The 27,257-nt window shown below is 41.8% G+C and overlaps 1 protein-coding gene across 7 annotated transcripts in view; it reads left to right on the forward strand.

The window, feature by feature from the left end:
- Window positions 1–26,001, forward strand: part of LOC128458783 (transcription factor SOX-13) — a 42,653-nt gene extending 16,652 nt beyond the window's left edge. For 4 of the 7 annotated variants that reach the window (XM_053443757.1, XM_053443774.1, XM_053443782.1 and 1 more), the window contains 14 exons: window positions 7,086–7,302; window positions 7,458–7,560; window positions 8,438–8,473; window positions 9,669–9,755; window positions 10,016–10,188; window positions 11,098–11,166; window positions 11,297–11,411; window positions 14,339–14,412; window positions 15,003–15,168; window positions 16,624–16,736; window positions 18,446–18,551; window positions 19,406–19,576; window positions 20,601–20,817; window positions 22,610–26,001. In XM_053443757.1, coding sequence (XP_053299732.1) covers window positions 7,087–7,302; window positions 7,458–7,560; window positions 8,438–8,473; window positions 9,669–9,755; window positions 10,016–10,188; window positions 11,098–11,166; window positions 11,297–11,411; window positions 14,339–14,412; window positions 15,003–15,168; window positions 16,624–16,736; window positions 18,446–18,551; window positions 19,406–19,576; window positions 20,601–20,817; window positions 22,610–22,895 — 1,932 coding nt within the window. In that variant the 5' untranslated portion in view covers window position 7,086 and the 3' untranslated portion in view covers window positions 22,896–26,001. The remainder of the gene's footprint in view (window positions 1–7,085; window positions 7,303–7,457; window positions 7,561–8,437; window positions 8,474–9,668; window positions 9,756–10,015; window positions 10,189–11,097; window positions 11,167–11,296; window positions 11,412–14,338; window positions 14,413–15,002; window positions 15,169–16,623; window positions 16,737–18,445; window positions 18,552–19,405; window positions 19,577–20,600; window positions 20,818–22,609) is intronic. The other 3 variants (XM_053443791.1, XM_053443798.1, XM_053443806.1) reach the window with 3 other exon arrangements.
- The last annotated feature ends 1,256 nt before the right edge of the window (window positions 26,002–27,257 follow it).

The raw sequence follows: 27,257 nt of genomic DNA on the forward strand, positions 1-27,257 counted from the left end.
TAGCTGGTTGGATATTTGCAGACCAAGGTAGCAAATTTTACAGGGGTCCCAATGAAAGGGAATGTCTCCTCTTGATAATCCCTGAGCAGCTGGGTTAAGAGGCATCATCACACTTTTCTGTTTGTTTATCCTGTACCCCGAGATGCAGCTATATTCCTCTAACAGGGTGCAGAGGGCAGGTAGCGACTTCTATCAACCTTAAGCAAATAAAGCTAACTATGAAACATTTCCCCAAACATTTGTTTATACATCGCCGTGCACTTGTCACAACACGCCAGCACAGCAGGATGCAAACTTACCGTAAGAGCGCTGTCACGAAACGTCGCTCAACAATTGAACGTTGTGTCAGAGACGTATTGTTAAATGTTTCCAATTCAGGGCCAAGTAGGAGGGAACCTGGTGTGGAAATATGCAAAGATGTAGGTGGTAGATATTTTACATTCTTTTTTATTTTTGATAGATCGTTGTACTGGAGCCAGCTGACAGAGGCATACTTTGTTTTGTTTTTCTCTTTGATGTGTTCCTGCAGAAAACTTCGTGCCATTACACCTGTCAGTCTCAGGGATGACAATGAGAAAGTCTTTATTTACTTATCACCAAGTAAACCTCTTTAGATTTCTAACACTTTATCCAGCTGCTCTCCACTGCTGACACACTCTCTCTCTCTCTCTCTCTCTCTCTCTCTCTCTCTCTCTCTCTCTCTCTCTCTGTCAATTGTGCACTCTATGCTATTCTGCCTCAGGCACTAGTTGGAAAGTGACAAGGAGGATATAAACCCAACAAGCTGCTCCCGACGGGAGGGGGGAGAATGAAAAACACTGAGAGAAAGAATAAGGAAACAAAGGGAGAGAGGGAAAAAAATAAAAAGGAAGAGAACAACCAAAAGGATTTGCATTGCCAATCCCCGGGGGTGAAATGTTAGGTTTTTACGTGTTAAGACTTGTTGGGTAACTGACGGTTTTGTGTGAAGTGATTCTTGTGTCGTGGGAAGTGTAAGGTTTCAGTGTTGTGAGAGCTCAAAGGAGAGGAGCTGATTTTTATCTGAAGGTGGAGACATGTTCCCTGTGCCCCCTGGCAACCTCCATCACCTCCTCCTCTGCCGCCACCGGAGCTTTCAGTTCACAGTGGGGAAGACGACAAGTGGAGGTCTTTAACAGCACATTAACAGCTTCTTTGAAAGGGTTAGTTTGCCCAAACCACTAAAAGGGCCATGTTTCACTACGTCCTGCACGGAAAATGCTACTAAAAAGATTCATTCCCACATTTCTATTACATAGTTAAATGTTTTTATTGTTTCATTCCCATATTAAAAAAAGTTGTTTGCTCATGATAAGTGTTAATATGCAGAGAGACGGCAGCGACTAGCCTTTCCCAGCGAAAGCTGACGTGCAAGGTTAAGGTCTTTATTCTGTCATTCTCACTTTCCAATAACTAGTCTTAGAGATACTTTGAAATTAAATAATAACTAATCGTACCCAAGCACACCACTTACAAAACAAAATTTAACACTGTGCTGTGCCTTAGCGCTAGGAGCTATGCAACTCAAAATAAGTAAAGGGCAAACATATGGAAACACGGTCCTCTGTAGTGGTATGGTACCTGCCGCCTTTGACGATTACACTTTTTTGCCCTTTTCTGCACGGCAAAAGCACCAGTGCAACATGTGGCCCTGCAGTGAGTCTGTGGTGCCATGAACAAAGTGATGCTTCCTGCAGCTATATCGCAAAGCCAGCACATCACTTCAATATGATTGTAAAATAACTTATCCTTGTTTCTTCACCATGATTTTAGGTTTATTTTTGCGATTTTAGTCTTCACCTTTAGCACTGACATGAACCATCGTTTCATCATCCAATTGACAAGCCAACAAGGAAATTCTCTCTATGTGAACGATGAAAATTATATGTTGGAACAATGACAGAATCAAGTCTCTAGACACTAACCGGTTCTCATTTCAAAGCATTTACAAAAAAGCTCATAATACAGGTGACTTCTGTTGTGACTGCTCTCTGTATGTTGACACTGATCTCATGTGTACAATTTATCAAGATGTGAAAAATCCCTCATCATCTGCTCACCACTATGCCGATGGAGGCGTGGGTAAAGTGTTTGAGTTCACAAAATACTTTTGGAGTTTTAGGGATCAACAGCGCTTCAGACAAATCCAATACTATTGAAGTATTATTGATAAACTACAGAAATAAATTTGACCTGAAACGCAGTCATTTAAATCATATTTTCTATCCTAAATGCCCTCTGATACAGTGTACACTTGGCTGAACTTGAATGTCACTCAGAAGAGTGCATACCTCCTCCAAGGCTCTACAGTCTCCTCATGAGACCACTTTTAAATTGACTAGATCCTGGATTTGGATTTGGATCTGCACCAAATTACACACATCCACAAATATCAGTCCCCTAAATATGAGAACAGCTTCAGGAGTCTCCAGCAGCAGTTTTCAGTCACTTTGTTTTACTTTGTGAAACTGCAGCTGTTCTGAAGTCTTTTATTCTGATTTCTCTGCTGCGTGTTGTGAGCGCCTATAAATGCTGAACAACAGTGTAGGTGGTTCGAAAACAGGCCTCAATCAGATAACCTTGGAAGAAGGCAGGGCTATTCAAGTCATGCAACACACACACACAAGGTCGGGTTCCACATGGGCGCAGTCAGCTGCAGATAGGCTAAGTGTGTGTTTAACTAGATGAGAGTGATGTGGAAGGAAGCGATAACCTTGACTGGTTTGCATTGTTCCGGCTGAGACACTAAAGGCATTGTTAAAAAAAATAAAAAGCTTTGTGCACACACACCTTGCCACATTCCTTGCTGTCAACAGCTCTGTGGGTCGCTGAGATTCTGTGCATACCTCTGCATTGGGTGACACACACACACTCTCTGTCTGTGTGTGTGTGGAGGCGTGTGAAAGCCACCTGTGGCAGCTCTACGGTCCAGCCTCTGTGGAACGTAGAGGGGAGACCCAGGAATAACTTCCAGCGTGGGACAAAACTCAGTGTGCTGCCACTGCCAGGTCCGACCCCCCGCCGTCACACAATCAACCCCTCGTCGATACCAACATAGGTTGCTGCCGTGTTGGCTAAACAATTTGCCGCCTTTCCCTCTCCACCCCTCCGTTCTCATTCCTTCCTAATGCTCTGCAAAACCACACACCAAACCTGAAAATAGCAATCAGACGAGATTAGGCTGATACAGATCCTTGTGGGTTTGAAGCTGCTCATGGCTGATGTTATTCCAGTGGTTACCAAAGATGGCCAGTACAATGTCAGGGTGGAAAGACACGACAACTGAAGAACCAAGTTCTTCTGTTAAATCTTTGCAACAAGAGACACAGCTACACTCACACACACACACAAGTGTGATATCAAAGTCAACAGTGGTCAAGCAGGTGGCATCAGAGAGCGGTCCGTCCTCCACTTACAGCTATTTGTAATGTGCTACAGGGCAGCTGTGAGAAATGGATTTTATAGGATTCATGGTTTGAACACACACAAACACACACGCACACACTCACACACACTTGGCAGACCAGTGGCTTTGTGTTGAAATGCAGTAATAATATTACTCATTTGGCAAAAGGCAGATGATTTTTATTACGTCGCCTAGTTATAGGAAAGCACATCCAAGAAGCTATTAATGTGGTTATCCTTAGCAGTAAGTGGATCACCTGGTTTAACATTACATGACATTTTTCGGTTTTGTGCTTATTTGCTCTTTAGTCCAAATCTCAAAGGAAGATTGAAAGGTACAAAAAATAAGTACCTGTCAATAACAGTAAAAGATCTAAAGCAAAAAGTCCCACAGCAGCAACAGATTTTTTTGTTTCCCAACAATCATATTGTTTGATTTTCACGTTATTCTATATCCTTTGTCTTCTTGGACAAGTAAAAAGTAAGGTTTTTCAATTTTTTTTGCCTGTCTGAGTTTGCCTAACACAAAGAGTGGATCTTGTCACACAAATTAGTGGAAGTTGCTTTCACAGTACAAGTGATATGAGCAGTAGTTGAAGCAGTAGGCTAGTACATCCACTTATGTTAAATACTTTACTTGATTCTACCAATTTGTCACCCCCCTCTACCATTCAGGTAAAATTGGTTTGAATCATTCCATCTCTAACCTTTGTTTGTGTAAAATGAATAATCTCTGGGGGGCTTTTCATTATATAAATGAATAAATTCACACTCATTAACACTGGGATTATACATTTAGAAATCACCCTTAAATCTGCTCGTCTGGTTCTGCTTTGAAACATGTGATTGCAACTTGAAGGCAGCAGCACATGTGAGATTGTGATTCTTTTTCATTGTTACACAATCGGCCCAATGGAAGACAACAAAAGTGTTTAGCATCGACATTCTGAATCAATACCTGAAAATGTCATGATCATGATTTTCAATTTGGATTTTATTACCAATCTCCCATTTATCTTTTCGATCCCATCTGACTAGGCTGTTATTGGTCACATGACTCACTTGACCAATAGGAAGTGAAATGGACCTTGTTAGTTCTAAGAGACTCAACAGTTAAATCATCTTAATGGCAGAGGTACTGCATGTCAACAATGGTAAATAGTCTGTATCTATAGCGCTTTTCTAGTCTCAAAGGGCATTACAGTACAGTTTTTTACAACACTTTTTTTTTTACTCATTCAAAGACACATTCATTCATCTATAAATATGTCACAGCCATCAGGGGCAATTTGGGGAAGACTGGGATTGAACCGCCGACCTTCTGGTAAGAGTACGACCCGCTGATGACTCACAATTTATTCACCTTTATTTATAAGACACATATTATCATAGTGATACTTATACTTTACACAATATAAGGGCCAGATTGCAGTAAAAGTTGAAGTTTGAGAGAGTTAAGGTAGGGGGCAACTTCTTAGAGCTGATATTTTGAGTGTATTTTAACAGTATCAGCAGGTATGTACCCACGTGAAAATGCAGAGGATGACATACACATTGCTACTGACAGTGTCCCTCGGTTCGCCGACTCATAGTTGGTGGTGGCAGTTTGCCAAGGAGATGTCGTATTGTAACAGCTAAACTAAAGCTAGAAGCACAAAGGATAGTGGTAGCTAGCAAACATGGCCCTGATCATGTGAGTCAGGCCTCAAGCAAACAGTTAGGACACAAAGAAGGTAAACATAAGTGTTAAGTTATGGGTAAACCTTGCACCTGTAAATATAAGAAGGTTTTGACTGGAGGCGAACAACACGTTAATTGTGTTGAGCCGTCACACATAATTAAATCAGTGATTGTGCTCTGGCTGAGCTGTTGTGCCTGTTGTAACACACTTTTGTGTTGCCCCAAGTTTTTATTTCATCGGTTCCGCTGTGGAGAAGATCACCAGCCAGCGACCACAGAGAGGCCGACCTCATTGCATCTCAGGTTGTGTCAAATGACCTGGTCTTTCCTGTTTTCCCTTCAAAGCTGCATTTTATTGTGCAGCGTAGAACACACATAAACATGCACCTACACGTGCCCACACGCACATGACTGAGGTTTGGAGCCTTAGACCCTGGCAGACAGGTGGCTTTGTTCAGAATCACAGTGTGCAGGCTGGGAGAGCTGGGTGAGGTGGAGTGGTGGGGAGCTCTAATCATTATTATGCTTCCCGCAGAATGGTGGCGCTCCGCTTTTTTTTTTTGCCGTGTTCCCGAGTTGGTCGGCACATTCCGCTGGCATTGTTATCCGGCCTGTTTCCTCCGGCCGGCGGCTTTTGTCAGCCTCTCCCCCATTGTCCCGGCTTCCTTTGTTCCCTGGCTCCAACAATGGCTTTTTTTCTGCCTCTTTATATATATGTGCACTTTTTGCCCTTGTGTGTTCTGTTTGTTTTGTTCTGCTGTCTGCTGTGTTTTTCTTTCCTCCTGCTGCCGAGCTGGGAAATAACACACACGCATACGCACACACACACACACACACACACACACACACACACACACACACACACACACACACACACACACACACACACACACACACATACACACACAAACACACACACACACACACACACACACACACACACACACACACACACACACAGACAGAGGCAAGCTCAAGTTGATTGTTCAAGTTCACTGTGGTTCAAACATCCCTCACTCTCTCTCCTCTCTCTCCCTCACTGAGATGTTGTCTGCCTCCCTCCTCTATACCCTCCTATTATTTACTGTCAGACACACACACACTCGCTCATACACACACTCAGACAATTAGCGTCTGTGACTTTAGCTGATGGTAACACAACCAGCACCTAACCTTTGACCACTGACCTAAAACAGTGGCTCCTAATTGGAAAGACACACTTCAGAAAGCAGAGACTCCAGCCCCCCCTCTTGTCTGGATGAATCTAGTATAATATACTTTCAATCACATCTGATCTTTCCTTCTTTTGATCACAACCATGAATATAGGATCATAGCCACAATCCCTCTTTCTCAGGTATACAGGGTGTTAATATGAAACATCTGCAGCTAAACTGCAATAAAAAAACAGCAAAGTGGCCTTGATCGTTACGAGTGAAAAAATCGTTATGTCAAAATACAGCAGCCCAACATTCATGTATTTTGTATTCATTTGAAGAGGCAACTTATATAGGAGTTAAAGAACATTTTACCATACATGACATCTATGTCATGGTGTACATTTTTGGATCAGATGTTTAATTTAGAAAGTGAAGTTAAAGCTTTTTAAACTCATAACCTCTGCTAAGGAACCCACTGACTTTTGTTGTGGATCTGGATCAGGGGGCAGATCCAGTAATTTAACTAAACTTTTTTGTTTCGGAGTGGCAGCCCCTCGCCAGCAGGGGATACTGCAGCCCCCTAAGCACCCCTGTTTCCAGTTTGCTTGGTTATAAAGTATGGGATTTATTTTGGTGATCCCAACTTTTCATCAACTTAAGCTTCACTGTTTTTGGTTTGGACTGAAACGTCTAAAAAACTCTGCTCTGGTTTATGACCAACCAGATGTTGGTTAATATTACACAGTAGCTACCATTTTGCTTGGCATTTAGCTCAAAGCACCGTTGTGCATGACAGTTGTGGTTTGTGTTTGTCCTCCAACAGAATGGTTGATCCCAGCCCTCCGGCGCTGCACCTCCTCTCTGGCGGGAATGTCAGCATGGCAGGTGTTGGTATCAAAGAAGAACAGGAGGAGTTTTGTGAAGGAGGCGGAGTCATTACCATCGTGGAACCCCCGAAAACATCTCCCTCACGCGATTGGTCAGGAAGTCAGCCACTGGAGGCCCGCCAACTAACCCCACCGCTGTCCCGCTCCCCTTCGGTAAGGACATCAGCAGGACAGAGCAAGAGAAGTTGTTGACAGGCCCATACGAAATGTGGGGAGCATCACAGTTTCTTATATGTCAAAGAAGTAAACAGGCTTTTCCCGATCCTGCTCTCATGATTTGTCTGTTTCTTTTCCCTGGGTCCTGACAGGAGGGCTCGCCAGGTAAGGAGCTGACTCACAGGCAGAGCCCCATGGGACTCAAGGAGGTCAGGAAGCATGATCGACCAGAAGTGCAATCCAACTTCAAGGAAGGTGTGTCTAAATAACATAATGATAAGAAAAAGATCTCTTGTTTGTGATCATGGTATTTAGAAGATGATTCGTGGCTGTGCACATTGAATGGTCAAAGCCTGAGCCTTGAGGCCTCCACACACCACATACCAACTGCACCCAATCCACACAATCTATATCTGTACAAAGGCATTAATTCAATTTGCACTATTATCATTCTTTTAATTACGTATTCTATGTTGTTCTCATGAGACGGGCAGGCTACAAACATATGATCTTATAGAATATAATGTATTACTGCAGATTAAACTACCCATTAATGTTAAAGATGTGGTTAGAGGGTACATGCTCTCTGAAGACATAAAATAGTATGGGCACTATAGTATGATATAGTATAATAATAGATCATATAGATTTAATATAATATTAAACCACTGACTGGGGCCTTACTTTATTTACTTTTAAGGTTAATAATAGGACATTTATATTCAAGGAGTATCTCCACAGTGTAGTATAAGTCAAGTAAAGTCCAGAGAATTGGCCATGAGGTGTATAGGCAGTTCGCTGCGGGAGATTCTCTGCACACATGCAACTCCTCTTGAGAGAATACGGAGTTCAGTGCATGTCTGAAAGCAGCTGTGGTGAAAGTGGTAAACTGTTAGCATGTGGACATTATTTCTTTTGGCCTTAATGAAATAACATTGTTATGCAAAAGTCATCGCTGGTGTCTGAGAGCACTTGAACATCACTTCATCACATCACAAAAAGTCAGACAGGATGATCATGCAGATTGTAAACAAGTTCAAACATATTAAAAATGAGCTCCTGTTGAAAGAAAACTATGGAGCCCCGAAGAGATCAATGTTTTGAGGATTACTTTTGTGTTCCATCGCAATAGGTTTTGTGTCTGCACACGCCCGAGCCCGAGAGAAAGGTAACCCAGCCCGACCCGAACCTGTTTTTTTCTCTGTGATTTGAACGTAGCTTGCTTACATTGGTCAACGGAGGTTGTCGCAGACACTGAGCAGTTTGTGTGTTACGTTGACACTGAGTTTACTTGCTGGTACCAGCTAAATTACTACAGCTAGGATGCCACAGGTAGTCTGCGTTTAGTATGACCAATAGTTTAATAATCGATTGTGTTCATCAGCATGAGTCAGAAGACTTGATAAAATCCGACCTGAGCCCTGTAAGCTGTACATAGAGTAGAGCAGAGTTTGTACTACCTTGCACTCTTACATTTGAACCTATAACAAAATGCAAAAGAGAAACTATTGTAAGGTAACAAAAAAGTATTGCAAGAGTAGGCAAAACGTATCCTCTTCCAGGGCTCTGTAGGGGATTTTTCAAATTTGCATATTGTGTCTCTTTTTATCTGATCCGTACACATTTTTTCAAATCATTTAAAACTGAAGTTGAGGCAGTTGTTTATATTTTAAACAAGAAAGTGTTTGGATCTGAGTAGTCACCATTTGAAACCTTTGTATCAGTGCAGCTCCACAGTCTGTGTCCGTCCTGCACCTCTCCCCTCATCATTCTCTCTCTTGCTCACTCACTGCATATACACTTCCATACACAATTTTCTCACCGGCCAGGCTTTGACGACTCCACATCTGATGGGTTTAAGTGCACTACCTTCTGCTGCTATTCAGCATTAAACAATAAAGCCTGCTGAAAATCGATGTGTAGAAGCGACGATTTTCGAGCGAGGCGAAGAAGCTGTTCCTGAATGGGTTTCGGGGAGTCTGGGTGCTTTTTGTTTTTGTACGATTTTGTTCTGTCCCTCACATGCGGAGGAGAAGGCTGCTCTTCAAGATGCTCCTTAGACCCTGCCTGCCCTCAAGTCTTTCACCATCCTGCAGTCCTCGCCTTCATTTTTTTCTCAAATTCTCCCTGCTCGCTGACCTTGGATTGTTCCTCTGCCCAAATATTGATCCACTCAAACACTCAAAACTTCTCCAAGACACACAAACAACCTCAGCCCTTCGCCACCTCAAATGCCTTCTTCAATCAATGCCATTAGGGAGGCGGAGGAGCAGCTGAGATAGAAGTTTGGCGTTAGATGGATTTTATTTGAGAGAAAATATTTTTCACACCATCTAAAGCAGCCTGTTGTGTCCTGTTAACAGTGATGCCCACCATTGAGAAGCTGCTGAATGCTAACTGGAAGGAGAAGCTTCTGGATAAAAGCACAGTGGGGGCAGGACAGCTGAAAGGTCAGCTTCCAGACACCATCCACACCTACATACGATTTATTTACAGTAGTATTATTTCACACACAAGTATCTGTTTTATGTTTAAAATCTGCTATGAACGTCATTTGCTTTATTTCAAATGTGATATCTGGCTTTGGGAACTGGCTCGATCATTTTGCTGTGAAAATTATTGTTTTTTGCTGGTGTTCTTTCAAAAATGTGGATACATTGTGACAACATACATAGCAACACAACAAAGACGCACGTCTTACCCCCTCCAGGTACCCCCGAGTCTCTTGCAGAGAAGGAGCTCCAGTTGTTGATGATGATCAACCAGCTGAGTGGTCTGAGGGAGCAGCTGCTGGGGGCGCACTCTGAGCAGAGGAACATGGCCGCCCTGCTGCTGGAGAAGCAGCAGCAGCAGATGGAACTGGCTCGACAGCAGCAGGAACAGGTAGCGCACGCGATCCAGGCATCTGCTGCCAAATATCATCAAGACAGGCAAACATGGTGTCACTTTAAAACAAATTTCTTTGTCCGCACTGACCGTTATCTTGATAACAGTTGTGATGGGACCTTCTGACTAAACAGACCCAGGAACTGAGAATCCTCTTTGTGCATTGCTGTTTGTGTTTTGACTGCATATGACGAAGCGGAAGCATTACGCAAATCAGACATATAGAACTGTATAGGGATCTTTCTTGCTAGAATAAAATTTGCATTGATGCTGACATTGTCCGTGGTATTCACAACTGTCAGAAAGGAGAAGTGAGGTGGGAGATTGACACCCTGTCTTCACTTATATGAACGCTCTGCAAAACAAGCTTTTTCCTCTGTGTTTAATCTCAATCATTCAAACACCTTCATAAACCTTGGGGAAGCTTGGGAAACAATGTCATCACAGTTTACCTCATACATGGCCATGCACTAGAAACAATACAAATATTTATTACCGGTTTCTCTAGTTTGGTCTATCAGTTTGCATCTAAATTTATCCTCACTGCACCCCATAACGGGGATTTATTATTCATTACTTAATATTACGAGTTTATAATCGCCATATATTTGTTATCGTAAATTATTTACTCTTTTCTCGCAATATTCCCCTAATATTATGATTTCATTCCCCAAATCTCATATTTCTTGTAAATGTAGGTTCTAAAATTGATGAATGGATTAATTGCTGTCATTGAAAACATCCAAACCGGCATCCCTTAAATATGATATAATCAAATGTGTACGCATTGTGGTATGCTGTGGTGTATCAAGCTGAGATGATGAATGAAGAAAGGACGATGGCCACTTGGTCGCTGTGCCACTTGCAAACCCTTGTGTGTGAAAATGAACATGTTTTGTGTCACAGATTGCCAAACAACAGCAGCAGCTGATCCAGCAGCAGCACAAGATTAACCTGCTCCAGCAGCAGATCCAGGTCAGCTCCTCTCAATACACTCAAACATCTCCACACATCACAGCACGAGCAGCAGGCGATAAGGCCTCTTCATGAGCTCATCAGAAACCTGAGCTGTTTTGTAAGGTGTGTTTGTCCTGCCCTGTCCCAGCAGGTGAACATGCCCTACGTGATGATCCCGGCTTTCCACACCAGCAGCCAGTCCCTCCAGGTCACCTCTGACTCCCAGATGACCCTGCCATTGCAACCAATCCCCTGCAAGCCAGGTCAGTCATCAAGCTAGCAGAGAGGTGTCATGGTCCCCTGTCCCGTTTTGATCCAGATATTGCTTGTAATAACAGTTGATGGCTCAATTAAACTGGGAGCTGGAAGAGGACACAACAAGATAATGTAATTCAAAAAGTGCCCATCAAATCTCAAATCAACAAGAGCAATGTGGAAAAAGAGAATAGAAATTGGACAGCTCTGTCTCAAGCATGATGGATTTGAGGAAAGATCCTTCACCTTTGTCTGGAAAATAATAAATGTGGTCAAAATGCCTTAATTTGATTTAAAGGTGAACTACATGATAACTGTATTCAGCACTTGTAGAATAACTACTCTGCTCGTCCGCACTACTCTGGAGTTTTGGAGCCATTGGAGATGTTTGGAAACGCTGCTGGTCTCGTTTTAGTTAGAAAATCTGCCGACATGTAGACGTTTGGAAACGATGACACTCACAGGTTCATTGGTTTGGCCCTTTTTATCACAGCTTCATACCGTGGAGAAGATGAGCTTTTCTTCGAGCAATCTGGGACAATCCGGAGAGACTCACATGCCCAAGAGGTGTTCCCATGATATATGTGTTTTCCGGATGTAGCCTGAGAGGATAAGAAGTGGATTCTTATATGAATCTACTGAAATGATTCCTCTAATATACGATTGAGGGCCTGTTTGATTGCTTTCTGGCACAAATCGCTACACCATGGTTGATAATAATGTCAGACAGGATTTTACAACTCAAATTCATTTTATTTTGATCAGTAATTTGCTTTATTCTATTTGGTCCAAGGCTTCCATACACTGACAACACTGGGGTTTATCAGTTCTTTCATATTGTAATCTTACATGGCCTGTTATGAAGGGTGACAATGACTGTGTTCTCTGAAGGCCAGAAAGTTAGTGCTGAGAAGTTGCTGTCACCGTCCATCCATGCTGGTAACTCCTCGCGCTCGAGTGCTTTTCAAGAGAAATTTCAGCATATTTGTGCACTTCAACTCAAGGCCTGTATTATAGAGAAATGAAAAGGCATAGGTGAGATACAGATGTAGACTTCAGTTGGACAATATGGCAAATAGAACCTTTCATACACTCATGCTTGTACAGTTAGCAGGCTATAGAGGCCACCGCTTAGAGAGACGCAGCTTTGTGCAGTTTTGCTTTCACGATTCTTAAAAGCTGTGCTTGTTGGTGACCTTGTCCTCTCTATCTTTTCAAACCAAACTGATCCAAAGTCGGTCTTTAAAACATTGTAGGTGGAATTTATGGATAGCCATTCATTTGCTTTCTTTATTTGAAGAAATGTGTTTGCCTCCGGATGTTTTGGCGGATGAATGCTGGAGGACTGTGGGGTTGTGTGGAAGAGGCCAGCTGTAGCTAGAAATCCTCTTTTCTCTGCTACACTCACACTTTAATTTCAAATAGTAGTATCTTTTTATTTGCCTGTTCATTTGCATTATACTTTGCAGAGTCTCATTTTAAGAATAATCTTTGTGAAGATAAAACATATTCTAATTCAGAATTTTTTTATATGCTTTGACATACAAAGAGTGAGAATAAGTAATTTGTTTGAATCTATCTTAAACCATGCAGCGTGTAATAGAGTCTTGCACAGGTCCATTTATATAAATCCACACCTGCAAAGATCCACATTGGATGCAACCTGTTACCTGTAATTAGCTGCTTTCAAGACATGCACTGAATTGAGGAGAATCTTTAGACTGTAGGCTCTGGACTTTCTCTGGAGTTTATCCTGCCAGCCCCCTTTTGACACCACACAGAAACAGAAATGAACAAAATGAAATGAATACAGATATATCAGGATGAGAAAGAATAGGTCTGTTCTTGGAAAAGTATCTGTAAATTGTGGCAACACCTGAGCTCCTGCAGCTGTTAGTGAGTTTCCTATGCGACGACATGCTTGCAGCTATCAAACGCTAATACTTGCTAGTTGGGTATCTGTAGTAATTTGAGTGGACATGAAGAGGTCAGGGGTGATGTCACAGGCGTTCACAACAAAAAAATCCTTACAGCTGACTCACAAAAGATGAATTAGATGTTAAATTTAAATTCTCACTTACTGCTCTCTCTTATTGGACTGTACCCGTGCCTGAACCTTTGAATTTATATGAATATAAATGTTATCCCGTTACACAACTGATCCAGTGCTGGAGTCTGATTTGCAGCGCACCACATCTGGGTGACAAGCCTTAATGTGAGCCTCTTTGATGTAGTTGTGTTACCTCACCTTTAGCCAGGACTTCTCCGTCTGTGAGGTATCAAATCTAAAATGCTTCCACACACATTCAGGCCGGAGCTCTTAGTAGTTCAGTATGACTCGCTAATTCCCTCCATGTCGTGTTTGTGAAGGGAACACAAATTGCTTAATTCCACTGAACGGGCGAGTTACGGCCTGTAGGGCCGTGAGTTTGGTTTGGGCAATTAGGCGATTTACCCCAGGCCAATCGAAATGTGTCTAAGATTCAAGATTATGCCATTCTGATTAAGTTTGATGATAGCTTTCCCCTTAATAATCCCGGCTATTGCTATTGGAAAAAGAAAAACCTGAAAACTGCCAGAAATAAAGCATTGAGCTGAATTTTGAAAAGACGTTATGATAATCCTGCTGGATCCTAGTGACGCTTTTGACACCATAGATCCTAAGACTCTGCTCCAGAGACTGGAACAACAGGTAGGGAGAAAGGAACGGCACTAGACTGGTCTTAGTGATATATATCAGACTTGTTGTTGCTATCATTAATAACATCTTTACACTCCTATTGTTTTCATTATAACCAGTCAGAGCTGAAACCTGATGGAGCACAACTGTTCCTGGTCCCCCAGTTATATATTGCAATTTGTTATATTCAGTACATTTAAATCTAAGTTTCAGCTTCAAGCAGTGACAGTGTCTTTTCATACTCATCCTCCGCAGCCATGGACTATCCTATGCAGCTGCTACCGAACCCTCACCCCACCCAAGTGAAGAGGAGCAGTTCCTTCCGACAGGTACAACGTCACCACAGATTAAATGTTAAACAGTTATTTAAATGTTCATCTCACTGAATCAAACTATATTCCCAAGTTTGCATTCACCAGTGGAACAGGAACAGCGGATTATGTGTTCTCTTACTGTTTATGTGTGTATGAACAGTGTATGTGTTGCGCTTTGTGTGCAGTTGGTGTAGTTAAAGAAAAGCTCTCCAGATTATAAAGATAATGTAGTGTCTTGGTATGTGGAGGCTGAAAAGCCTTTAGAATACACCACACCCTCTCTCAGAGGTTTAATGTTTGTAGTTTAAGTGTCTGTGAATGGGTTCATCCATGTGTGTGTGTGTGCGTGTAGGTGTGTATTCAGGATGAAGTGTATTTGCATGACTTGTTCTCAAGCAGAGATAGACCAACACAAAGGGGAGGACAGGATGAGGTGAGCATGGAGACAAAAGACCAGAAACGCTACAAAGGTGTGACGGATGCGCTGCGACACGTCAAATCTGCTGTGTATAACCGAATACGTGCACACCCTCGCCTTTTACAGTCACGCCTCGATGTGTGTGAGTGGCCCCACCCTTATTCATCTGCTCTCCCTGTGTGTTTAGGAGGCGAGTCAACCATTGAACCTGACCTCCAAGCCAAAGGGGATGGAGCAAGGGAAGACGCCCAGTCCACATAGCCTGGAGCTGGGATCCCTGGCACTGCAAGGGGTTTACAGACTGAGGGATCTCCAGAGAGAAGTGTCCCACAGTCCACCCCGATCTGCCCTCAGTGAGTTCCATTGAAATGGGAGTGCGTAGTGACGAAGGAGACAAAAAATCTTCTTTGAGGTTGTGCAAAACAACGTTGTGATTACAGGGTTTGAGAGGCCACCCTCATGCTCACACATCATGTTCTTAAAGATACTGTCTCTAATATCTTGTCACCTACACATGTAGACAGTTGTATCAGTGTAAAATAAATTATTTAACTCCACAAATGCCGCTAGCAAAGACAACAGGGTTAACAACACTTGTAAATTATTATATTATCATTATACGCTGGTAGCCGAGGCTAATGCCGGTTGTTTTCTTCCTAAAGAGGGTCATGTGATAGGAGGCTGACGATCAGCAAAGGCTACGTCGTGACCAAAAAGACCCAATCAGCAAGCGGTTGTGAGTGTCTACATCATTTGTTCAGAGTATCTCCGTTTATGCCCGTCCGGACTTTAAAGCAGCACCAGAGTTTTCAAACTAAAAGTGTTAATGTGGACGCCAGGTGTATCAATAGGAGAGTTGCTGTTATCGTAATAGCATCTTTGTTTGAATCCGCACATAGCAGCTTTAAATGAAAGGAGTAAAAACCTTCTCCGATTCAACCCAAAGCCTCCATACTTGGTGGTGTCTCCTGCCTCTTTCCTTTAAAACATGTCATGCAGGGCAACAAAAGCAATGCATTTTCACATTTCTAAAGCATATGTTATGCCATAAACAAAAGGAACAAAAGTGAAGTCAGCGCGGGCTCTAGTAGCCAGAGAGTTAATAGACAAGTGAGCAATGGGAGCTTTCGGAACAGTACCACCCCCAGTGTTTGATTGACAGATGATGTGTCATCTGTGCAGGCACACCACAGTAATGATCGCCTGGCAACAAACATGTGGTTAACTTCAAAGCAGGATCTGTGGGTTATACCACTGGAAATGAAGCTTTTTGTACCTTTACATACGCAGGGAAAAGCTGAGCGGTAGCTACTTTATGTATGTGAAAGTAGTAACTGTGAGACAAGAGCTCAGGTGACTGACCGCTCTAAATGCTAGTTCTTCTCTACTTTCACAACAGACTGACGGCAGATCGTCACAGACTTCTTTATGCGCTGGTCTAGTTCAATGATGTTCTGTCATGTACCATTTTCTGTGTTTCACTATTACCTATCAGGACTGTCACACGTGGTCAGAAGAAAGTTCTCTTTTAAGGAGGCCTTAGCAAATATGAATAACGTCTGCATAACGGGCGGTTTGAGATGAGTAAGAACTGTTTTTTGTAAGACCTGTGGATCTTGCAAAGCTATTGTAGGAGAATACAAAACAATATTTTTGTATATTTTAAGAAAAGCACTTTGTCATCAGCATAATTTCAGTACAGCTGCCTCTGACACTTTCTCTTCCTGTGTCTAATGCCGTTTTTCTCTTCTTTTCAATGCTCTCAACATTTGTTTACCTCGTTGTCTCCCGGTGCTTTTTGTCTGCAGGTTTCCTTGGAGACGGCGACGTGGTCACCCAGGCCATCCACGATGCCCAGCTGCTCCTGAAGAGCAACAGCAGCGGCGGGCGAGAAAGAGAGAGAGACGGCGGGGAAAAGATGGTGAGTTGATCGCCCCCAGTTAACACACAAACACACGCTATGTCTGCACGATATGGGATAACGTTGTTGAATGTTTGAATGTTGGATGCAAAGCTCCACTAAGTCCACTTACAGTGACCATTTGGGGTATTTTGGATACATGATTGGTTACAAGTTTTTACCCTGTCTGGATTTATACGTCTGACCGATCACACTGTTTTTGTGTCAGATCACACTGTTTTTGTGTGTGTATCAGTGTGTGTGTGTATGTGCATGTCAGGGGGAGGAGAAGAGAGCGAGCGAGATGGGTTGATGAATGCCCGCGCTGCTCTGAAGAAAGATTTGACTAATTTAAGAAAAGTATTGATCGTTATGTGACGATCAGTGTTCACAGTGCTCCGTCATTTAAAACAAATCCACTTTAAACTGTAGCGAGTCAGAGACACCAGCTAAGTCTGTGAGGGAGAAGGAAGTGAGCAGCTGAATTAGTGTGTGTGTGTGTGTGTGTGTGTGTGTCTGTGCGCCATTACCTTTCCCTAAGGTTTGGCTTCTATAATAAATATAGAAAATCAATTTGGCCCTAGACAATCTTAATCACTAGAGTTTTTTTGTGGGACGCAAGATTATCATTCATGTGATCTCAACTTGATGAATATTCACACTGTATTAGCTCTGTTTTTGGCCTCCACCACCTCCACGGCTTTAGCTGCTGAATGCTGCAGTATGTCCATACTTTCTAACATGTGGAGGTTTAATCAGAGGTCAAAGTCCGGTTTAGTTTGGTGTTTCAGGGAGTCTTGCCCCTCTTGAGGATTTAACTGACAGAAGCTTAACCCAGCTTTAGTATAACCACACACAGAAGAGTATTTTAGGTGTTGCCCTCTGGAAAGTGCAGATATGTAAACACTGCACAAAACAGACAAAGAAGTTATGTCTCTTCTGATTCCATTATTTGTTATTTATGTGCAAGCTATTAAAACTTATTGAAATGATCTATTTCATCTGGAACCCGATTGTAAAAATTCTAGTTGTGGTCTTTTGGGGGTTTTGGTTGTTGTAAAAGTTGTCTTCTATTCTGGTCTTGGTTTTCGTGCTCTGAGGTGGTTAAAGCTTCGGTCCCTGCATCATCCTGGAGCAACAGCTGCTGCAGCCTCACAATACCACAAAGGCCTCAGTGTGGCATTGACTGAGCCACCTGCCCTCTTCTCTTTGTCCTCCATAATACTGTACTCTGTGGCTCTCCTCCTCCTGCTCCATTATCCTGCTCCATCGGGCCCGTGCTGCTGCTTTAACACCAGGACTGTTGACTGACCTATTTTGGTATTCCAATCCAGCGCATGCGGGATAAATAATGTTTACAACAGGAGAATGAATGATAGATAATATGGCAATGGTACGATAGCTTTGCAAATTCCGAAATGGTCCCATTCCCATTTCTGCCTTGTCTCCTTGACCTTTCCTCTCTCAAACAATAAACATCATTCTTCCTCGTCCATGGGGTTATAAATCCCTTTCTTTGCATTTACAGCTCTGCATTTAAACAGCAGCTGATACAGCGGACGTGACCTTAAATAGCAACCTGTGTAACACATGTGTGCATGAACACAACCCTCGGACATTAGGTCATCTTTTACTGCAGTCCAAATTCAAATATTCCCTTTGTGCTCGAGTGTGAATATTTGTGTGCCTGTATCTGACTTCACCTGTCTTTGTCTTTTTTCTGACCACAGGATTATAAAGAGTCTCCTCACAGCGAGAGAATTTCTCACTCCGCGCGGGGTGACGTCAGACATGGCCGGCCCAGCACAGAGGACCACCTCAGCAGTGACTCTGAGGGTAGGTGTCCCTGGAGGAGCCTATTAAATACTCTTCAGTGTTAGGAAGTAACACATTGATGCTAATAATTTATAGGTAGTATAACTAGTTGTGTAATATCAAAGGCACTGCAATGGTTACCATTATATATTTTACTATTATTCCATCCTTAGAATATCACATTGAAATATAAGGTATCTGAAATTAACTTCCATCATTCTTATATATAAATAAACATATTGTAAAGATATAAATACAAACGTATGGAGGTTATGAAAAATAGGTGAGGAAAGTGAATCATTGTTCATGCCAAAATGTGTGCTAGCTGGTAGTGTTGACATACACGTGTCCATACAATGTTGTTTTTCAACAATCCACTTTAAGTCCATTGTAAAGTTGAATAAACTCCCAAGTGTCACAAGCATAGATTAAGCCAGAGAACAAGCGGTGGCTTGTGCTCTATTAAAGGAACACTACACCACTTTGAAAACATTAAATTAAATAGCTCCTTCACGATAACAAATATATACTTATCTAGCATGGTTAGCCCCCCTGTATATATATATATATGTTTGTATATATATATATATATATATATGTATACACACACACATTAAATGTCCAAAAGCTACAGTGTACATCTTCTAAGAACCAATGAGATTACATAGCCTGGGATTTATTCTTGCCATTGGGATATTTGTGGGTGATAAGAAACTTTACCTTTGAAGAGTGACGTTTAATAAGCAATAACCAAAGGGTCAATAACAAGTACTGTTCCCACCTTGCAACAGAGACATTAAGTATAAGGAGGAATTAATATCATATTCCAGCTCCAGTTTAGTGTGGTCCTCTAACTGTAGCCCTGTCCCCTGTAGGTGCTCTGTCCGTTTCTGTCCCAGGCAGCTACGCTGAGGCCCGGCCCCCTCCCTCCTCCGTCCACATTAAGAGACCCATGAATGCCTTCATGGTGTGGGCCAAGGACGAGCGCAGGAGGATCCTGCAGGCCTTCCCGGACATGCACAACTCTTCCATCAGCAAGATCCTGGGTGAGCCCAGCACTGGGTAGGGGTGGGTTTCACTCGGTGTCTCTATTCTGAGACACTGTCTGGCACATGTGAGGGCACAAATATCCACCTGCTGCTCCAACACACACACACACACACACACACAAATCCTAATCAAACAGACTCCTGCCAAGTACTTGGTCTGGTATGACAAACAATTTGTCACTGAGTAAGTCAGCGTGACTAGTATCGTTTTCACCTGCGTGTCTGTGTGAATAGGGTCAGAGTTAGTGTGTGTGTGTGGTCCAGGTATTCATGTTGTGGGGACCTCCATCTGTTTACACAGTCACATTATGGGGACATGTCTCTCTTATGGAGATAAGACGCAAATTCCTATAATGTAAAACATTAAATTCTAAGGTGAGGACATTTAGGTATCTATAGTTAAGGTTAGAGTAAGTCTCCAGGAAATCATGCAAGTCAATATAATGTCATGACCTCAGATGAAAAAAAAAGTGAGGAGCTTGAAGTGACTCTTCCTGCTGTAATTTGAATGTTTTCTTTCTTCTTTTTCTACTCTGCCCTGAGAAAAGGCCCCGTGAGACATATTTGTTGTTTACCGCTCGTGTTCAGGTCACAGTCACTTAATTTGAATGACCCATCAAGACAGTTTTGGAACATTTAGGGATGTTTCATTATTTTGTAATTAACACTTGTGGCCACAGCGACTGCGTATTCAGCAGAAGTCACACAGACTAGTCTCACTTTAAAAGGGACTCGTTGACATTGAGTCCAGTAATTTTAAATTGTGATTTTGAAGTTTGTAAAAGAGTGTTGTCCTTGATTTTGTATTGATTGATGAGAAACAAAAGACAACTGCATTTTAAAGGTAACTTTTAAGGTTTGACCTAAATATGACTCAAATGTTGACTGAATTCTAACTTAAAAGAAAGTTTGACAAAAGGAAAAATTATGAAATCCATTTTGCCCAAATTGGACAAGAAATACCATTAGAAAAGCCTAAACGTGTAACTAATGAGCCGAGCTGGTGAATCTTTGTCTGTAGGTTCCAGGTGGAAGTCCATGTCCAACCAAGAGAAGCAGCCTTACTATGAAGAGCAGGCGAGACTGAGCCGGCAGCACCTGGAGCGCTACCCAGACTACAAGTACAAACCCCGGCCCAAACGGACCTGCATTGTGGAGGGGCGGAGGCTGAGGGTGGGCGAGTACAAGGCCATGATGAAGAGCCGTCGGCAGGAACAGAGAGCGACCTACACGCACAGGTAGAAACCAGTGCACACACACACACACACACACACACACACACACACACACATAGGCCAGTTCGCTGTGTGCACACAACTTTGAGATAATGTGGCTGAATTTGTCCCTGGAAGAAAACACTGACAATTCACTCAATTAACAGGAGTTTGCTCTACACCTCTCAAAGCTCTTCTTTATTCTTGAAACACAAACAAAAGCAGAGTACTGATAGTGCACCTCGGCTGTTTTCGCTCTGTCCTCGGAGATGAATAGCATCCCTCGCCATTGTTGCCAGTAAATCCTTCAACTCAGTTAAGCTGGAGCAGTTGGAGGTTTGGAACTGTTAACAGTGGTTGTTTTTTAGAGGTTTTGTGCGTCGCTGTCGTTTTTCTTTGATTCAAAGATGTACTCACCACATCTTTTCTCTGTGAGACTCTTTTGAGAGGGAATTGCTTTTGTCACTTAATTGAAATCCAACTTTTTCGGGAGCTACAGAGATACTTTTAATCATATTTGTTGATATGATTAAAGTAGGTTGCTACCATTAGCATGACTTACCTATTGCTATAACGTGGGACTAACCATTGACTATGGAAAAATGGACGAGATGACGTCTCCCCAAATGTGAAGCCAAATCGTATTGATTCGCTCCCTTACATTTTTCTTAAAGATGTTTTTTGTCATTTTAGATAGTTCTCATCACATTAATATATGTTCATGTTCATAGTGTTTATGCTTCTGATAAGTTTGGTTTTAGTTACAAATGTTATGCTATAAAAAATAGGTGAAACGTTGTGATTTACTCAAACTGTTCAAATGACGTTATTGGTGAAATAGGAAAGTGTCCGTATCTGGCACATTTTGGCTTCATTTCTTGATAGTGGCAGAAGGTGGTGTTGTCCATCATTACGCACAGTCTATGGTAATGGTAGCAAGCTAGGCTAACTGGCTGAACTTAACCTTCTGATGTCTTCACTGTTAACAAAAATAGAAACAAAGGACCCTCCCAAATACTTGTACTCATGTAGATTGATATTATGACCATCAGTTTAATGTCTGAGAATCCTGTTGTCATTTTGACGGATGGTTCTAAATATAATTTGAAATATAATATCCATGACCTTCAGCTACAGCTGGATTTTCTTTACAAAACAAATCAAAAAATATGGTTACTCAATTCATCCAGAATGGACTGAGAACCCTGGAGACAATTCATTTAAGCTGTTTAACAGCACCATGTCCTGCAGCTTTCACCCTCCATTAGCAGCGCATGGAACAGAGCTTCTCATTCAGGGATCGGACGGTTTATGCATGCAACGAATCTTGGTAATCGCAGTTAAAATGTTCCTTTACGTTGTTATGTCCCAATGCTCCCTCCTTTGACTTTTTAAACAAAGTACAAGAGGTATTTTTTTTTCATTTTTCTACTTATGATTCAACCAGCAGATATTTATATCCATCTAAGCAGAGGTGCTTCACCTAACATGAATGCACCTCCAGAACCAGAAGAGTCTTAAGATACGGTGACTCCACGCCACTTGATGATGGACATAGAAAATATCCGCCCCGAATTGGTGTTTTTTTTCAAGAAACAAAAAGTCATTGCAGTCTATCTTTCCTCGCACAAAAATAAGAATTACACTTTTAGCTCAACTTTGTTTAACAACCAACAATCCAAACATCATCATTCACATTAATTTAATTTACATTTAATAAGAGGGTCACCCAAACCTCACCACCTCGATCATAAGTAAGATATACTGTATATATATGTTTGACAACCAGCATGTTACAGTCTCTCTGTCTTTTCAGTCAAACAGAGCCCCAGCAGATCCACTACTCCCACAGCGATGGACAGTACGCTGGCAGCGCTGGCCCGGTGTCCGTGGCAACCATGCCTTTTCACCCCGCGTTACTGGAGCATTACCTGCCACAGGTCCCGCCTGCCCCACGTCGAGTGGAAGCCCACGTCACGCCCACTTCCCTGCCCAGGGAGAGGGAGAGGGAGCGAAAGAGGGAGCAGCCTCTGTACAGCGAAGGAGAGGAAAGTGACGGGGGCGAAAGGAGTGAGGGAGAACTGGTGCTCCTGACAGACTGAAGGTGGGAGACCTGAAGAAGAAAAGAAAAGGAAGATGGAAGCGAGGGATGGGAGGGTCTGCGAGGGTCGCTTTGGAGGAAGTAGTGCTCTTTGTTGACAGCCGGAGAGGATGAATAGAGAATGAACCAAGGAAACCCGGGAGGGATGGCTTGGTTGTCATTGAGTTAGAAAAGTGCTCCTCTGTAAGGAAATGTCACACATAGTCCCTTGTCAATTAGTAGTCTCCAGCAAAAATCAGCCCTACACACACACACACACACACACACACACACACACACACACACACAAACATATATATATATATATATATATAAAGGTAAATTTGTAAACCCTTATCTTAGTTATTTCCCTTCATAGGCATCATTTCATCCGCAGCTTTGTATTAGAATACAGAATTTGAAGTTTTAAAGTCATTAATGTAATTTTTATGGTTTAATCCCTTACACTGCTTTTTTTAACTCAACCATGTTTACTTGGTTAAAAACAAAATACCCACAGGGTTAAGGTTCACCAGAGGAAAGTGTAGAATGAACCATAGAAGTTCCACAGAGTCTGTTGAAGGAGCAGCCAAGCAACGTCTATGGCTGGAGCAGTAGGCCTACAAGTTGGATGTGTTCAGTGTGTCAGTACTGCCCCCTGCTGGTAACGGTTGGTTACAGCTAAATGAAGACAAATCATATGAAGACATACGTCTATTAATGTATACTGTTACATCCAACCCTGATTACTCATGGCTCACATTGTCGGGGTTTGAAGAGAGTTATAGAGAATTATACAAACATCTCATAGGTGCTATACTGGTTAAAAAGCAGCGTCAATGGAAAAAAGTTAGACCTGCACGCTGGTTCCAAAACACAAAATACTGTATATTTATAAGGACAGCATTGCAATCAAAGTCAGACCTTTTGCTCTGCTGAAGGTACACAATAGACCTAATGAAGATGAATTGCACTCGGATCAAAATGTCTTGGAACCATTTTGTGCTTTGGAGTCAGTGTGCAAACATTATTGGATTTGGGCAAGTTATAACATCGATTGGATTTTAAAGAAAGACATGGGAGGGGTATTTTCCGCCTTCAGTATTACATTTGCAAATTGCAAAGGGACAGATTAGTTTAAAATAACAAAAGGTCAAATATGAAGAGGCAGATGTTAAACCACCAAACACACTGGATCCTACAATTCCCACAATGCTAATTGACACTGTCTTTCATTAGAGATGGGAAGAATGTAACTTTATGTTGTATCTCTCTGAGCATAAAGTGTGTCTCTAAATCAGTCTCTAAAAAAACAAAAAAAACATGGCAGGTATCTGGTAAATTGGTGGTTCAACACAGAAGAACACCGGAGTAAATTGTCTAGTTCTGGGATCACTTATTGCACCTATTGGTTTACAATCCAATATCAATGAAATCATTTTTAACCCTAGCACCCGCTGTGGCCCGAATAATATGCAGCACATCGGCCAACTCCTCTTCCTCGCCCTCCCGACATCACACTGTACAGTTGAGCTGTGCTGCGTTAGCCTGTATTTGTGTGTCTATCAGTTCTCTCTTCATAGCACGGTGGGTCGACCTGAGCCCCACCTGTTTTTTTATACCTCTGTGTTTGATTCTTTGAGTGTTTATTGATTGTCGTGTTAAGACACCTCCTATCTTTGTATTCAAATGTCTTTTAAAACGCAGCCTTCCGCACTACTGCAAGAAATATTCAAATGAAAGATGTTTTTTTTCTCTTGAAAAAAGACATTCAAGATTTTCCAAGAATCGTAATTTTCTTGCTGCTGGTGCATTGGGCCTCGTTCCGGGGGATTGACATTCTGACATTTTTTTCTAGAATTTCCGGAAGCTTCACTGGAGTTGGTTTCTGACTTGAAGACTGAATATGAAACTAAATGTTTTTTGCAGTGACATATCAGTCAGTAGGCTAAACAGTTGTCTTCTCATTTCATCTTTTACTTTGTTCCACAAACAACTAACAGATAAAACAAATAATCCTGGAGTCCCTGTTTCACACTGGAGCAGAAGCTGCTGGTGGATTTAGCAAAAAAAGTAAAAGGGACACACTTAGTTTTACATAGACTTGAACCACTGGTCAAATGATGAGAACGAGACACCAACAATATCCACAGGGCCCCATTGGCTGTGTTGCTACATGACAAAAAATTATGATTTATTGAAGCACTTAGCAAAGGCCTATATGTTCTTAGAAATTAAGGTGGGATTTGTGGATGGGTGTAATCACACTAAACTGGTTGACTTGGACATTACACCTGAAAACCACAATTCCTTCTGTTGTAGAAGCTTATACAAGTTTGTTTTGTACATGTTAGCCTTTTGGTTAGACATGTTGATTTGTGTCATGCTGCAGACTGTGTTTTAAACTTGAACGATTCAAGTGAGAGCACCACCTTAAGAGTGGTTGTATTTTGGTTGGATAACTTCAAAGGAAGCAAGATAGCCTTTGTTCCAACAAGCATGGTACCTGATGCTAACGGTTTGCTTTGTGCTAAGTGGATGTACATTCCAAAATAACTCAGCAACGGAGAAATGCTGAGTAATCTGAGACAAGCAGTAGCTTAATTAGCATTCCGGTGCAGTTCAAACAACATGTAAGACAAAAAAAGGCTAAGTAGCCTCCCAGAATCACTTATCAGCAGCTCAATATGAGGCCACGTCAAGTAAATACAAACATAATGAAACATGTTATAACCTCCTCTACAGCATGATCACTTTATAGCATGTTGCTATTATGTCGGTGTCTTTGTTCTCATCACTCAATAAACGTGTTGACCGGTGGGACAATGTAACAAAAACTCAACACAAGTTTGACAAATCAAAAAAGCGGGGAAAGGGAGATACCAGACGTCAGGGCTGTGTAGAGTGAAGATGCTGGATTACGTGTACAGAGATAGATATCAGAGGAAAATGTTTATCTTATTTTGGTGGAGACACCCTGAGGAGTCTCTGGCCGTTACCCCTGCTGATGTACATATAAAAAGAGACTATTTTGTTTATAAGAGCTTGTGTAATTTAAAGGTGTACATTTCTCTATGTTTTCAGAGTTGTGTTTTTTTTCTTGAAAGACAATAAATTGGTTGTGTAAATTGTGTGTGCGTTTTTTTTTTTTTTTAAATAAGCATAAGTTTCCGGGTTGTTTGAAACTCTCCTTACAGGTCCTGGTTGGTTCAGTAATTACTTTGCTCCATAGTCCAGGTCTCCCAGAGGAGACACTATGAACCTGAACATGGTGTGAATGTTTGCCAACATTCACACATTATGACCCCTTATTCTCCCATTACATATATTTGCCTTACACATGTCAGTTATTCAAAAACCGACCAGGAAACTTGGAGAAGCAGATATTTGAACACAGAAACAGCAGTAAGTAATGACACTGGTTGATATTGCTCTAAGTACTTCACTTAGTTTCACACTTTAAACGTAGAATTAGCATCAGTAATATTTCATCAAATGCTTTGCAGTTATAGTTAGTATGACTTTAATGATCAATAGTGGTATTACAAATTTCTAATGAGCCATAAGTAAAAGTTAGTTAGTCATATATATTAATAAATCCTGAGTTCTACAATCCATCATGTCTCCAGCTATGAATGTATAAGCAGTTTTACATTTTGATTGTAGACAACTGACTAACAACCATCTAGGTCATTGTAATTAACACTGTGCCTAATTTGAGTGACCTCACCTGGACATGACACAGCCCATAACTGTTAACTAATGATTCTAAGAAATACATGACATCACTGTTGCAAATCTCTAAGACGAAATAACCAGAAGACAGAATAGCACGGTCATAGTAAAAAGCTGATTGACTTTATACCTTTTCACAAATTATAGTGAGTAATTTATTAAATATGATAGCCTGAATTTATTCCAGTATAACCACTGAGATTATTTTCTTAATATTAATCCGCCCCAGATTCTGAAGGCTGCACACGTGTCACTCTCAAAACACAGTCGCTCCCACTTGTGGTTTGGCAGCTGAATACGTTTGATTATACTACTGGCACTGATATAAATGTGTAGGAAAAGAGAAAATAAAATAAAAGCGATGTGTGTGTGTGTGTGTGTGTGTGTGTGTGTGTGTGTGTGTGTGTAGCAGGATGTCCTCCAACACAAGTTCCGCCTTTCTTCCTCCTGCCAGGGCCACGGCCCAGGGTCAGCTGGCACACAAGACACAAACACGGGAGGAAACTGGAGTCTCAACAAAAGAAAATTCACATATTGGCTGTTTTAGGAATTCCCACCACTTCTGAGACAACAGAAACAACCAGTAGACACAAGTTTTTTCCCAATTTTATACATTTTTATGGAAATATTCACTGACAACTGTTAAATA

This window comes from Pleuronectes platessa, chromosome 2 (assembly GCF_947347685.1).
Source record: "Pleuronectes platessa chromosome 2, fPlePla1.1, whole genome shotgun sequence".
Lineage (NCBI taxonomy): Eukaryota > Metazoa > Chordata > Actinopteri > Pleuronectiformes > Pleuronectidae > Pleuronectes > Pleuronectes platessa.